This window comes from Tiliqua scincoides, chromosome 7, assembly GCF_035046505.1.
Source record: "Tiliqua scincoides isolate rTilSci1 chromosome 7, rTilSci1.hap2, whole genome shotgun sequence".
NCBI classification, from domain to species: domain Eukaryota; kingdom Metazoa; phylum Chordata; class Lepidosauria; order Squamata; family Scincidae; genus Tiliqua; species Tiliqua scincoides.
In genome coordinates this window covers 56,126,726-56,141,124 of record NC_089827.1, presented here as the reverse complement: position 1 = coordinate 56,141,124, position 14,399 = coordinate 56,126,726, and the positions used below count along the sequence as shown (strand labels likewise).

At 44.5% G+C, this 14,399-nt stretch overlaps 1 protein-coding gene across 1 annotated transcript in view; it reads left to right on the top strand.

The window, feature by feature from the left end:
• The window catches only part of CSNK1E (casein kinase 1 epsilon), a 43,473-nt gene extending 29,952 nt beyond the window's left edge, over nt 1-13,521 (top strand). Inside the window, exons 6-11 of the mRNA XM_066633392.1 lie at nt 5,283-5,453; nt 6,493-6,641; nt 7,441-7,633; nt 8,584-8,723; nt 10,451-10,516; nt 12,110-13,521. Of these exons, the coding sequence (XP_066489489.1) occupies nt 5,283-5,453; nt 6,493-6,641; nt 7,441-7,633; nt 8,584-8,723; nt 10,451-10,483 (686 nt within the window). The 3' untranslated portion in view covers nt 10,484-10,516; nt 12,110-13,521. The remainder of the gene's footprint in view (nt 1-5,282; nt 5,454-6,492; nt 6,642-7,440; nt 7,634-8,583; nt 8,724-10,450; nt 10,517-12,109) is intronic.
• The last annotated feature ends 878 nt before the right edge of the window (nt 13,522-14,399 follow it).

The following is a 14,399-nucleotide window of genomic DNA, read 5'->3' as shown; positions in this document are numbered from 1 at the left end:
GGGTGTGTAATGGGACATCTGAGATTATACCTGCAACCTGGAATTCCATGTCTCTTTCCTTTCTTGATCTACTCTTTAGCCTTCTCTTTAAATTTTTGGGTGACATGATGGCTGGGCTATTGTTGTGACCCAAGTGTGGAATATACAGATAGATTACCCTTATCTGGACATCTGAAATCCAGACTGGCCCTTCCCCCTGCTTTGTATATCATGGGGCAGATCTTTGTTTACAGGCACAGATCTACCCTTTATTGGTTTGAGGCAAAATTCAAGTCTTTTGGGCCAGATGAACTGCATCCTTGCTGAGGGAGAGTCAGCATGGCTTCCGTAAGGGTAAGTCTTGCCTCACAAACCTTATAGAATTCTTTGAAAAGGTCAACAGGCATGTGGATGCGGGAGAACCCGTGGACATTATATATCTGGACTTTCAGAAGGCGTTTGACACGGTCCCTCACCAAAGGCTACTGAAAAAACTCCACAGTCAGGGAATTAGAGGACAGGTCCTCTCGTGGATTGAGAACTGGTTGGAGGCCAGGAAGCAGAGAGTGGGTGTCAATGGGCAATTTTCACAATGGAGAGAGGTGAAAAGCGGTGTGCCCCAAGGATCTGTCCTGGGACCGGTGCTTTTCAACCTCTTCATAAATGACCTGGAGACAGGGTTGAGCAGTGAAGTGGCTAAGTTTGCAGACGACACCAAACTTTTCCGAGTGGTAAAGACCAGAAGTGATTGTGAGGAGCTCCAGAAGGATCTCTCCAGACTGGCAGAAGGGGCAGCAAAATGGCAGATGCGCTTCAATGTCAGTAAGTGTAAAGTCATGCACATTGGGGCAAAAAATCAAAACTTTAGATATAGGCTGATGGGTTCTGAGCTGTCTGTGACAGATCAGGAGAGAGATCTTGGGGTGGTGGTGGACAGGTCGATGAAAGTGTCAACCCAATGTGCGGCGGCAGTGAAGAAGGCCAATTCTATGCTTGGGATCATTAGGAAGGGTATTGAGAACAAAACGGTTAGTATTATAATGCCGTTGTACAAATCGATGGTAAGGCCACACCTGGAGTATTGTGTCCAGTTCTGGTCGCCGCATCTCAAAAAAGACATAGTGGAAATGGAAAAGGTGCAAAAGAGAGCGACTAAGATGATTACGGGGCTGGGGCACCTTCCTTATGAGGAAAGGCTACGGCGTTTGGGCCTCTTCAGCCTAGAAAAGAGACGCTTGAGGGGGGACATGATTGAGACATACAAAATTATGCAGGGGATGGACAGAGTGGATAGGGAGATGCTCTTTACACTCTCACATAATACCAGAACCAGGGGACATCCACTAAAATTGAGTGTTGGGCGGGTTAGAACAGACAAAAGAAAATATTTCTTTACTCAGCGCGTGGTCGGTCTGTGGAACTCCTTGCCACAGGATGTGGTGCTGGCGTCTAGCCTAGACGCCTTTAAAAGGGGATTGGACGAGTTTCTGGAGGAAAAATCCATTATGGGATACAAGCCATGATGTGTATGCGCAACCTCCTGATTTTAGGAATGGGTTAAGTCAGAATGCCAGATGTAGGGGAGAGCACCAGGATGAGGTCTCTTGTTATCTGGTGTGCTCCCTGGGGCATTTGGTGGGCCGCTGTGAGATACAGGAAGCTGGACTAGATGGGCCTATGGCCTGATCCAGTGGGGCTGTTCTTATGTTCTTATGTTCTTATATCCTAGAGTGCCAAAGGAACTTACTGGTATAGTGACAGAGCCTCTGTCAGTTATCTTTGAGAAATCCTGGAAGGTAGGGAGGTGCTACTAGACTGGAAGTGGGCTAATGTAGTTCCAATCTTTAAAAGGGAAAGGAGGAAGTTACAGTCAGTTTGACTTCAATACAACGGAAGATATTAGAACAAATTATAAAACAATACAGCCTGCACTCATCTGGATAACAATTCAGTGATTAACAGAAGCCAACATGGATTTGTCAAAAATAAATCTTGCCAGACAAATCTCTCTCCTTTTAAAAATTGGGTTACTAGCTTTCTGAACAGTGGGAATGCTGTGGACGTAATTTACCTTGAATTCGGTAAACCATTTGACAAGGTCCCCCATGACCTCTTAGCAAGTTGGTAAAATTTAGGCTAGTTAGATGATACAATCATTAGTTGGATTCACAACTGGTTAGACAACTGTACACAAAAGGTGCTTGTTGATGGGTTTGAATCAACCTGGAGGAATGTTTTGAGTGGAGTACTTCATCATCTCCCGGTTCTCTTTTACATCTTCATCTTCTCTTTAAAATCTTCATCCTCACTTGGATGAAGTGATACAAGGAAGCCTCATCAAGTGTGTGGATGACACAAGCTGGGAGGAGTAGCACACTATAGAAGATGATAGAAACATACAGGAAGACCTTGACAGATTGGAAAATTGGGCTGAAATGAATAAAGGGTTCAACTGGGACCAATGCAAGGTTCTGCACTTAAGCAAAAATCACCAAAGATGCAGGTATAGAATGGGAGATACCTAGCTTGGCAGCACATCATGTCAAAGGGATCTTGGTGTTGTAGTGGATCACAAGGTGAACATGAGTCCGCAATGTGATACAACTGCAGAGAAGTTGAATGCAGTTTTAACCTGCATCACTAGAACCATAGCTTCAAAATCACTAGATGTTGTGGTTCCTTTTTACTCCGCATTAGCCAGACCTCACCTGGAGTACTATGTCCAATTCTGGGCACCTCACTTTAGGAAAGATGCAGCCAAAGTGGAGCAGGTTCAGAGAAGAGTAACCAGGATGTTCAGAGGGCTGGAGAGTAAGCCCTATGAGGGAAAGGTTGAGGGAATTTGGTATGTTTTACCTGAAGAAGAGAAGGCTGAGAGGAGATACGATAGTGCTCTTCAAATACCTGAAGGGCTGATGTGTGGAAGAAGAACAAATTCATTCTCAATTGCCTCTGAGAATAGAACTAGATCCAATGGGTACAAATGGCAAGAGGAGATTCTGGTTGGACATCAGGAAGAAGTTCTTGACGGGGTGATTCGGCTGTGGAACCGATTGCCGAGGGAGGTGGTGGATTCTCTCTCATTGGAGATCTTCAGGCAGAGGCTTGTCAGGTGCCTGCTGGAGATACTCTAGGAGGATTTCTTGCTACAGGCAGGAGGTTGGACAACGAGGTTGGTCAACTCGTAGTTGACCTTGTGGGTCCCTTCCACCTCTGATTCTTCCAAACTATTGCCTTTCCGTGCCTGCGGAAGCAGCACTCTCTCTTTTCTCCTTCCTGCACTCCCTTGGCCCAGGTTTCCACTAACTGTACAACTGCTGTACTTTTACCATGGAAGGACAGCCAAACAGCCAGGTTGAATCCACTAGTCTCAGCCACAGAATGACAAATGTTGTCTTCCCTGTTGCCGCAGGCACTGCCTCATCTCCTTTGCTACTTCTCTGCCCCTCCTGCTACTTTTATGCTGCCATTGTGGCTGCTCCTAGTGAACTGTAGAGTGCATCAAAATATTATTTTTGATTTCATTTGTATCTCACCCCTCCCCTGAGGGGTTCAGGGCAACATTCATGGCTTTTCCCATTCCTTCCTATTCCATTTGAGTTTGTGACTGCTCCAAAGTCATCCAGTGAGCTTCATGGCTGAGTGAGAATTTGAACCCGGGTCTCTTTGGTTCCTGTACTGTGATAGCAACACTATGCCTGAAGATGGTTCTGAAATCCTTACTCAGCGATAGCTTAGACCATTGCTGGGGCCACTTGAGCACATGGGTGAAGAGGATAAAATTGAATTGAAATGTACTATAACCTGCCTTAGGTTCAGGGAATGGTGGAGGATCTTCTACAGACTGGATGTGAAAATGTGTACATGGTTTTTGTTTTCCTTTTCCTCCTGCTGACAGCTAGGTGAATATTGCTCAGGTAGTGTACTACATGCCCTCTGGGCAGGAGGGCTTTGTTGTATAGAGGAACCTTTCAAAAATTAGGCTGGGATTTGTGACATTTTTCTGATAAAGTGATCACAACAAGAAAATGGTACAGATGTAGAGAAATCTAGTCTTGGTAGTACTTATGATTAGGGCAACTGTCCTTCGGAAATAAACATGCTTGAGCCAGGTGACATCACTGGGCTCGAAGGTGCATAATTTGGTATTGGATTTTTTTTCTGACTACCTGCTTTTCCCCCCTTATTTTTCAACTGAAAATTCTTCCCATAGCAAATGAGAGAAAACAAAAAGTGATAAATCTATGGCCGTGGAGAGTCACGCAAACCATTATTAAGTTGGAGGGGGTGCCATCTTTCCAGCATCCGTCCTTATTTATCGGGGCAACGTGTACTCTGTTTCTTGGAGAGAGAAATCAAAGATTTTCATCCAAATGCTGTTTAAAAACATTGACTTCTAGCACTTGTATCCAGATTTGATTGTGTCATAATGAATAAATCTATTTTGCATCATTAACTTGGCTTCTGCTAGTTATGGAGTGAGAAAGAAAAGGGGGGAGGCAAGGAGCTAAGCCAAACACTGAATCTCTATCCCAGAGCCTGTTTAGTTGGCCCCTCTCGGTACAGTGGTTTCAGCAGACATTGCACACTTTTCAATCGGAAGGGGTCTTATGGCTGTAGTCAGTCTTACATTTTCAGATTTTCTTACTTATGTAGAAGTAGTGTGTTATTGTGCATCATACATTGTGTATGGTGTTTGCCCCTACCATTATAGGAAGAGCTACAGTTCTGAAATTGCAAAAATAGGTATCGCCTTCTAGCATTTCTGTACATAGTTTATACATTGTTATAGAACTGTTAGTAGTGGTTAACTTAATGAGGGGGGAACTTTTTTAAACACATTGAATAGTATGTAGGGCATTGTTACCTTGTTTTCTGTAGAAATCCATAACGTCGTAGGGCTGCCTCTCGTTTGCCAACTGAGAACATGGTCATACAGTTTATCTAATAACATATAATTTTTTTAGTAACAAAACCTGAGACTCTCAGGATGCTGAATTCTTTGCCAGTACTGATTGCAGTTCTTTTTCTGCCCTGGTATGGAATTGTGTCACTACACAGTAAACTTCCCATGTAACTTGCAGGAGTTTCTCGGCAGCGATGAGCGTTGAACACGCTTCAGCGCATACCTATATCTGTGTATATTTATAAATGAATAGCCCGCATTCTTGGCAGTCTCCAGAATCTGCCAAGTTCAGTGTTCTGCTGCTTGAGTATGTTGCATTCTTGTTTCCCTGGCGTTCCGTGGGCTGCTGCTAGAACAGCTTCGCTCATGCCTGTGTTTACAACTTTCTTTTTCCCAGAACAAAGTCGCCGTGATGATTTGGAGAGCCTGGGCTATGTGCTGATGTACTTCAATCTTGGCTCACTGCCTTGGCAGGGCTTGAAGGCTGCCACAAAGCGTCAGAAATACGAGCGCATCAGCGAGAAAAAGATGTCAACGCCCATCGAGGTGCTCTGCAAAGGGTACCCTTGTAAGTTTTTTTTGTGTGTGCGTGTATGTGTTCTGACTTTAACACTTAGAGGGTGTGCATCCATAAACATACTTGATTTATAGCAGTAGCACCTTCTCCCAAAATGCCATGTGACATTGATGTCAGTCTAGGAGTGGGAAGAACACTGTGTTCCCTTTGGGAGTGCTAATACTAGATGAATATTCAGAGTTCTCTAACAAGGACACCTAATGAGTTAAACCCTCCTTGTACCACTTGGTAAAGTAGTCTGCTGGATCTACACTGGTAAGCTGATTTCATGCCCTTCATGTCTCTGCACTTCTGTGCTTGTGCAGTTGAGGCTTTCAAGTTTTGTATGTCCTCCCTAGATGGAATTGGAATGCTTTGGTATGCATGTACCCAGGCACATTGCAAAGCCATAGTGCATAAGACTCTCCAGGGTTTCAGATCTACCTGGGGGTGCCAGGCATTGAACTTGGGACCTTCATGCAAAGCTTGTGCTCTACCACTATGGCCCTCTGCCTGCAAGTCTGACCTCTAAATAGAGAGAGGCCACATCTAGTTCGCTCTGAAATGATAGAATTGGAGTGATGTGCAGTCTGCAGTGGCTTTTGTTCTTGTAGAAGTAGGTTATCCCTGAATGCCAGATCAAGGGAGTGGCAACCGGATTCAGGTCTCTTGCTGCCTTATGTGCTCCCTGATGCATCTGTGAGATACAGGAAGCTGGACTAGTTGGGCCTTTGGCCTGATCCACCAGGGCTCTTTTTATGTTGTGTTATTTCAGAGGCAAGTAGTGTCAAGAAAGGTTTCCAGAGTTGCTTAGGTTTGGGTGGGTGGTGGTGTACCCACAGGGTCCAAAATAAAATTTAAAAAAGTATAAGGCTTTTTATGCTGAAGTGAAGGAGCGTGGGTAAAGCATGCCATGCTGCTGGATTGGTGTCGTGCTGTGTGGGATCTAGTATCTAAAACACTGAGCCTTCTATAGGGAATAGCACTGCTGCCTCAAGGTAGAACTGTGCTTGAGGTGAAATAACCCTCTCTCTCTCTGCTCTTCCTCCAGCTGAGTTCTCCACATACCTCAACTTTTGCCGTTCACTGCGGTTTGACGACAAGCCAGACTACTCCTATCTGAGGCAGCTGTTTCGCAACCTCTTCCATCGCCAAGGTTTCTCCTATGACTACGTGTTTGACTGGAACATGCTAAAGTTTGTGAGTAACTCGGCATGTCTGTTGCATAGTGCAATATGTACATGTTAGTGAGCTGCCAGCTGATGTGAGTGGGGTAGAGGGTGGGGGTCCTTGCGGTTGCTGCTGACTTCAGCACTGAACCCAGGACCTTGTGTCTTCCTCTACCACATTGTGCAAATGGGAAATGTTTAGTATAGTGTAGAATCCTATGCCCTCAGAAACTCTGCTTCTGTTTCCTGCACAAAGAACACACGGCCTTGATGGCTGTGGAATAAGCTTGAAAACACGCGATCCTTGTGAAATCTCAGAAGACAGGGTGGGACTGACTAGGACTGCCATGTGCTGCATAGCTTTGTCAGCAACCAGCCAGGAATTTTGTGGTGGGGGTGGGCCTAAGGAGATGTCGGGATACCCTGAGTATGCCTGTGCAGAACCACAATTGAAATACATTATCTAATGTGCTGCGTTTTGTGTTAAAACAAATGTAGCTTATTGGATACAATCAGTACTGTGTGCTTCTTAGCCCATCCTTTGTACTTGGTGATCAGAGCAGTGGAATGCAGGAAGCATTCTGCTTACTGGGCAATTGGGTGGGGAATTGTCTAGATGTTCTTAGTCTTAGCCAGTTGAAACAAGTCTTTTTAACTGTAGATATTCCAAGGAGCTTGTGGGGGCACCTGCTTACACATTTTATGTACGAGCGTGTGCGTGCACATGCATCCTGCTTCTTGCCCCATCATGCCCTTGTTGCGAGTAAAGTGAATGTGCCTCTCAAGTGCTTGTGAGGTCTGAGTGCATTGGTGTGCATTTGCTGCGACAGGGGGCAGCCCGGAATCCTGAGGACATGGATCGGGAGAGGAGAGAACATGAGAGAGAGGAGAGGATGGGGCAGCTCAGGGGATCCGCTACACGAGCACTGCCTCCTGGACCCCCTGCTGGAGCAACTGCTAACCGCCTCCGCAACGTCGCTGAGCCCATGGCCTCCACTCCCACCTCCCGCATCCAGCAGTCTGGTGAGTAGAGGGAAGTCTGTGTATGGGGTTGTACTCTGAGTTGCTCTGAAAGCAAGGCCAGGCACATGCACCTTGCCAGCTTCACAACCCAGCTGGGGAGAAACCTCAGCTGTAGATCTCCCCTTTCCATGTGTGTGAAACTATACTCAACATCCTTCTCATCCCCTGTGTGGTCTTCTCCCCAGTCTTCTCTGTCTCTTGCCCAGTTTCCAAGCAGAGTTCTCCTGCAGCTGTGCAAGAGCTCTCCTGGGTAGCAGACAAAGGAGAATTCTGTCTGCTGCGGCTTCCTGTTCCCCCTCCTGTTGCCCACTAAGTGTCCTGTTCCTTACGGGCAATGGTGGGTTGGGGGCAGCTGCAGTTCAGTCTCTTTATTGTGCACCGTTTTAGAAGTCTCAGATGCCTTGGCCGCAATGCAGCATCACATGCAGGGCATCTGGGAATTTTAAAATGGTGCAAGGCAAGAACAACTACTGTCTGCTGCAGTTGCTACTTTGCTCACAATAGTGTGATAGGCTATGCGAGACTTTCTGGGTGAAGAAGGAGCAGATAGTAGCAGCAGCACAAAGTTGCAAACTGTTCATCTATCATGCAGAAACTTGACAGAAGATTAGAACGGTTTCTCTTTTGTGCCCCTATTGTCCCAGGGGGGTACTTGGGAACTTCAGGGAGTTGGCCAGGTGAGACCTCAGCCAGTGGCTGTCCTCTGATGCCAGCCCTGCTCTTCTCCATCTAAAGCAAATCCAAATTATGTTTTGCTTGCATTTTTGTATTGAGTCCTCCTTTCCTTTCTAAGTCGAACCCTCTCTGTTCGAGGGTTAGTCATGAACTTTTCCTCCATGCTCCACTGTTTGAAATGTAGATTGTAAGATCCTTGGGGAGGGGTCCCATTTCATTGCCTTTGTTACTTGGCAAAACATCACTTATAAATAATTTTCCCCCCCTTTTGTCAGGAAATACGTCCCCCAGGGCAATCTCACGGGTGGACAGAGAGCGGAAGGTCAGCATGAGGTTACACCGAGGAGCCCCTGCCAACATATCCTCGTCTGATCTCACAGGACGGCAAGAGGTGTCACGAATTTCAGCATCACAGGTGAGTTCCCTCTGGTGACTGGTGGCATTTGATTGTAGAGTGTGGTCGTGTTAACCATTAGGTCAAGTACAATTTAGAGTAAGGTCCCACTCGCTGTACATGGCTTGATAACGTCTCAGTTAGTACAAGTGCTTATTCCACTTATACGTGGGATTGTCTCAGCAGTTTCCACTGCTTTGAAAATTAATGGTGATTGCTTCTCCATGCAACAGGGGGTGGTATTTACCAAGTTCCAGCTGTGACAAACTTAAAAAGGCTATTAGCCTGGCAGGAAAACTATACTGTAGCACAGCCAGCCAGTGGTGTAGCTAAAGGAGAGGGCAAGGTACCATTTCCTGCACCCTGTCTTGTAGATGTTCGGTACAGTTGCAAGCTATTCTGAGTGGCCAATTGCTTTTTTTGTTGTTGCAAAAAATGGTCAGCCAAAAAATGGTCACTCAGAGCGGCTTGCAACCACTTGGAGCATGCCTTAAACTTTGAAGTAACTGGAGGTGATGTCATCACATCACTGCATTTACTTCCAGGTTAGGCACTTTCTGGGGGGGGGGGGGTGACATCCAGTGTCACAGCCCCTGGTGTCAGGTGCCCTAGCTACATCACTACATCTAGCTATTCTGTCTCAAGCTCCAAGGCTAGAATAATCCTAAGTCTTAATTATTGGTTAAAGGACTGTTGGAGGAGGTGATTCCTTAAAAGGCAAACTGCCAATCATCATATACTTCTGAAATAAAACATTCCACAGGGTTACTTGTCACCGTACAAGCAAGTAACACAATTTCAAAAGTTAAAGTCTGCCCCCATCTGCTGAAATGCTTAATATGATTTTTAAAAGTGTAAAATTTGCAGGACAGGATAACCCCAGTCATTAGTGAAAGGCTGGGTGGAATACAAGTGTTTCCATAGCTTGCTTGAAACTAGTGGTGGTTCAGCACAGAGCCATCCTGGCTGTCATTCTGTCAAGGTATGTAGGGTGAAGTTCCTTGAGAACTTTGTAGACTAGTAATAGTGCCTTGAATTGCCTGGTAGCCTGTACTGTAGTTGCAGTTGGTGTTCCTGTCTACCCACTTTTCCTGTCTTCCATGGGTTAGTGTTCCTGTCTACCCACACCAATAGAAGGCAGGCTCCTACACTTCTGTGGCCTTTTGCACCTATTGAAATTTCCTGGTGCTCATCAAAACCAGCCCCTCTTCTGTGATTGGTTCTTGAGATTACAAAAGCCTGCAAGGTGGTTGTCAGAAAAGAAAACAATTGTTGGCATAATTGATCAAAAGCACTCCTGGCTACCTGGAGCTTCAGGAACTGAACCAGATTAACCCAGTGTGGGAACAATCACTATTGGTGATGTGAGACCCCATTTCCCTGGAGTCCAGGAAATAGTTGCAATTGCTTCCATCTTTGGTGGATTTCATTTTAGCTGATTAAGTAACTGTCAGTTCAGGACAGAAACCTATTCTGAGCTTGAGTGATTCAGGCTGCAATCCTATCAACACTTACCTGGGCATAAGCTCCATTGAACTCAATGGAACTTATTTCTGAGTAGTCATGCATAGGATTGGGCTGCAAGTCCATCTGATTGAAAGCTTTCCTAGCTATGTGTTTGAACAGTGGGATGTAGTCCTGGGAAGGTGAGGTAGGTCAGCTTGTTCCTATGGCAATGAAAAGAAGCACTTGGCCTTAATCTTATCCACCTCTTCTGCAAGCCACTATCTTCTCTCTTTTGTTTTCAGACAAGTGTGCCATTTGATCACCTGGGGAAGTGAAGAGAGGATGCCACCGGACCAGTGTTTGCTTAGGTGAGTGGCCTCTCTGGTACTTTTGGGTCTTGGCAAGATGATCTTGTGTGGCAGGTGTTGAGAATAGTTGGCTCAGCACACATCCATTCTGCATTTAATCCCAGCCTAATGGTGCAGCCTAATGGTGCATTTTATCTGCTAGGTATTTAATCCCCATGTTCATGGAAATAAGAGTGTCGGTGAGCAATTGAGAAAAGCCAGAACTGATGCATACCTATTTCAGGGAGATCCAAACACGCTCAGTTGTTTTCCCTCTCAGCTAGTAAATGAATTTATAAGGTTTCAGTCTCACCCAAGACCACAATACCATTTTCCTATGTTTAATGACCACAACACCTTTGGCTAATGTGCCATTAAGCAGCAAACCTTATCATTTTATTGCTGTGGAGTCATACAACCCTGGGCTTATTAAGATAATATCATCCAGGGGTGAATTCACATTGCTAGAAGTCACTTCTTGTATATCCCTGCACTGCCATAGTGCTTGAGCAGTGTTTTACCTGGTATTCTTGAAAGGGCAGTACAACAGTGCTTTAGTAGATCACCTCTGTCCTCTTGAATGCAAATACTTAGAGAAAAGTGGTATGATACTCAATGCAAGGGAATGTGGGGTAACCACTGTTTGTTGTGGAATGGGAGGAGGCAGTTGATTAAAGGGGAAAAATAATGATTGAACTCCCTTTCTAAACTGGGGATTATTAAAGCCATTTCTGACCAATGCTGCATATATGCAACAGGGATCAATGTGTTCACCTGTGAGTTGGGCAGAAATGGGTTAATGTTAATGCGTGAGTAAACTGCTACTATTCTTGTAAAAGGTACAGGTGCATTTACATAATGATGTAGTTTCTGAATTGTTGTACGGGGAGCCTAGTTTAGATTATGTGGACCCTTTAGTAACTCAAGCTATCTTTTCCAACCAATTGTTTGTGTAACTGGTGGAAAGTTTGTAGAGATGCATGTCTTGAATGTTGGAAACAGACAAAAGAGCATCTTGCAAAGCTGCTGAGATCACGCCTGTAGCTTGCATATGTAAACTGCAGTGGTATATGACCCGGGGCTGTGTGGATTCTGTGACTTCACTACACAGCTGCAGAAGCTGGACACAGAATTCAGCATCTTAACTCTTAAAGGTTCCAGAAATGGGCATGAGAGTATGGGGGAAAACACCTGCAGAAATTGCAGCCCCTTATGAAGGGTGGATATCAAAGCCTTTCCCCATCAATAAACATTATATGGAAACAAGCATCAAGAAAAGAGATGCGTCAAAAATCTTGTTTTTGTCTGAAAAGAGGAAAGAGTTCTGGTTAGGCACCTTCACTGGCTGCTTTCCTACCTATGAATTAGTACAAGCCTACCTCACAGGTGTATTGTGAAATAAGAGGGGGAATTAGGAAATGTTCTATTCACTGTAATGAATGTTAGTTCTAAAGGTTCTTGATGGCACAATAGTTGACAATTTCTCTTGTGCTATTTCCATTCATTTCGGTGGGAGTATACACAGGAGTTCTGCCATATAGACTTCTGTAGGTATAGCAGGATATTCAGCAGGGAAAATATGTTAACAAAACTTTTCCTTTCTTTTCTTTCTAGTGTCTTCACTGTATTTTTTTTTCTTTTAAAAAACAAAATAACAAAAAATTAAAAAAAGAAAAAAACCGAAAACCCCAATTTTTTTTTCTGCCAGCAACAAGGAGAGGAGCTGCCCTGTTCTGGCACCTGTGTCTTTTCTGAGATCGCCGCCCGCGTTCCCGAGTGCAATTGCCTTCGACAAGTCGCCAACACAGGAGTCTTGCAGAAACGCCCTTGCTGCGATGGTGCAGTTTCATCTCCATAAGCCTTGCCCCATCTCATACCAGCAGGCCATGCCCAGCCACCTCTGGCTTTTCAACTCCCCTTTTGAACCATTTGTATTTAATTTTTCCTTCCCTTCCCCCATGATGTTTGGTTTGTTTACAATGAGAAGGTTTCCAGCATTTTATATTGACAGAGAGGGGCAACATTTGCAGGTGACATCAATTTCCAACAGCAAGTGCTGTCAGCAGCTGGTTTAACATGATTTCAGAATGGACTGCAGTTGCAGGCTGGTGCTTCCTCCAGAGACCAGCGGCAGAAGAAGCCTGCTATTTGTATTCAGGTGTCCTTTCCTTGGGGAACACTCCTCTGTGCATGATTGGGCGAGCTGGGAGATGCCGCAGGCATTAAAGAATAAGGTGAACAGTACTGGCACCGCAGCAGGTGTGTGTGTGTGTGTGCACGCGCGCATGTGAAGGGTGCGCATGTGGGTGGAGTTGGTGCCATGAAAGGCAGGAGCAAATGTGAAGGACAAGAAAACATGACCTGCTTCTTGTGCAGGTGATGGGGATCTTTTTCTTTTTTAAACATGTTTGCGTGTGTTTAGTTTATATTTTGTTTTAACTTACCCAGGAGATGGGGAGGGTGTTGAGGAAAAGGGAGGGGTATGTGACAATGTTGGGGGGGGGGAAGAAGCTGGTTTTATGGTAGAGGTTGCTCCTGGCAGCACCAATTTTAAAAGGCCAGCCTAGCTCAGACGCACAACCTCCTCCCACGAAAAGGCCTCTCTCACCTTCCTTTCTGCCCCATTTTTACACAAAAAATTTTTTTAGTCCTGACTCCAGAAATCCAATCCATTTTCAGTTTTGCATTGCAGCAGTCATTGGCCACGCCCTCCCACCTCTGGCTTGGCATACTTCTGACATTGGGAAGTGTGGGCCCTTTGGAAGGAGGCCAAGACTTGGCTTTCGGGTTCTTATTCTTTCTATTTAACACACTGTTCTTTTTTCCCCCTAATTTATTTACCCTGCTTACTGTGTCTATCTCCTTTTTTTTTTAATTAAAGAAATAAAAACCTTTTTATTACTTTGTAATTTTAAAAAAACTGAAAAAAAAACCTTGATGAACTTTGGGGGGGATTTTGTACTTTTTTCCTGTGTAAATATTGGACTTTTTTGAGCTTTATCGTGGTTGTTAATTTGAAGTAATAAAGTAGAAAATGATAAAGTGATGGAAGCATCTGTCTTTTCTTTTTCTTCTCTGCAACCAACCTGACTGTTGATGTCCTGTAGGCAGGAAGTATCATCTTGCATGCACAGCCTGACCCCCTACTCTGTTTCCAAGTTCCTGGAAAATGATCGACTGGGAAGGGAATGTGCACCACTCCAACACCTAAAAATAAAGTTGATCTGGCCTTCAAATTCATCATTGATATTGGTCTGATAGCAAAAGAGTCATGTGAAATGAAACATGCTCAAAACATACAGGATGCATTTTGTATATGTGGAAAAAACAGTATGTTGGAATCTCTGTTTTGGTACAGAGACTCTTTGCTCTCTGAGGTTTGGAGGTGATGTTCAAGCCAATAGGCAGATATCGGGAATAGATTTTCAGCAGACTTTTTAATTAGCAATTCACAACTACCACAGATCTGGAAAGTGTCACTTTTAAGTTGATTTGTATTTATTCCTTTAATTTGTGGTGTTTTTGTTACTCCTCTGGGATCCAAACCAAATAATAGTACATAATTATGTCATAAATTATGAGCAAATGTTGAGATAATATTGAGAAAAGTAACTTATTTCATTTCAGCCAGACAGGCCAACAAAATCAGAATGATTCTTAAACTAACAGTGTTGGGCCCTTTCTACAAAAACTGGGTGCAAATGTTTAACTAAAACTAGCTCAGCAGTTCCAGATCTATTCAGCAAGGAGCAATCTCTAAAATCCTCCAATGCATTTCCTAATTCCTTCAGTCTTCTATTTTGTATCCAACCTTGGCCAATTTTTTGATTCCAGTTATTTTAGAAAGCGATGTAGGCTTGAATTTTGTTTTGGTGGATCAGTCAGCAGGTAGGCTATATCACAT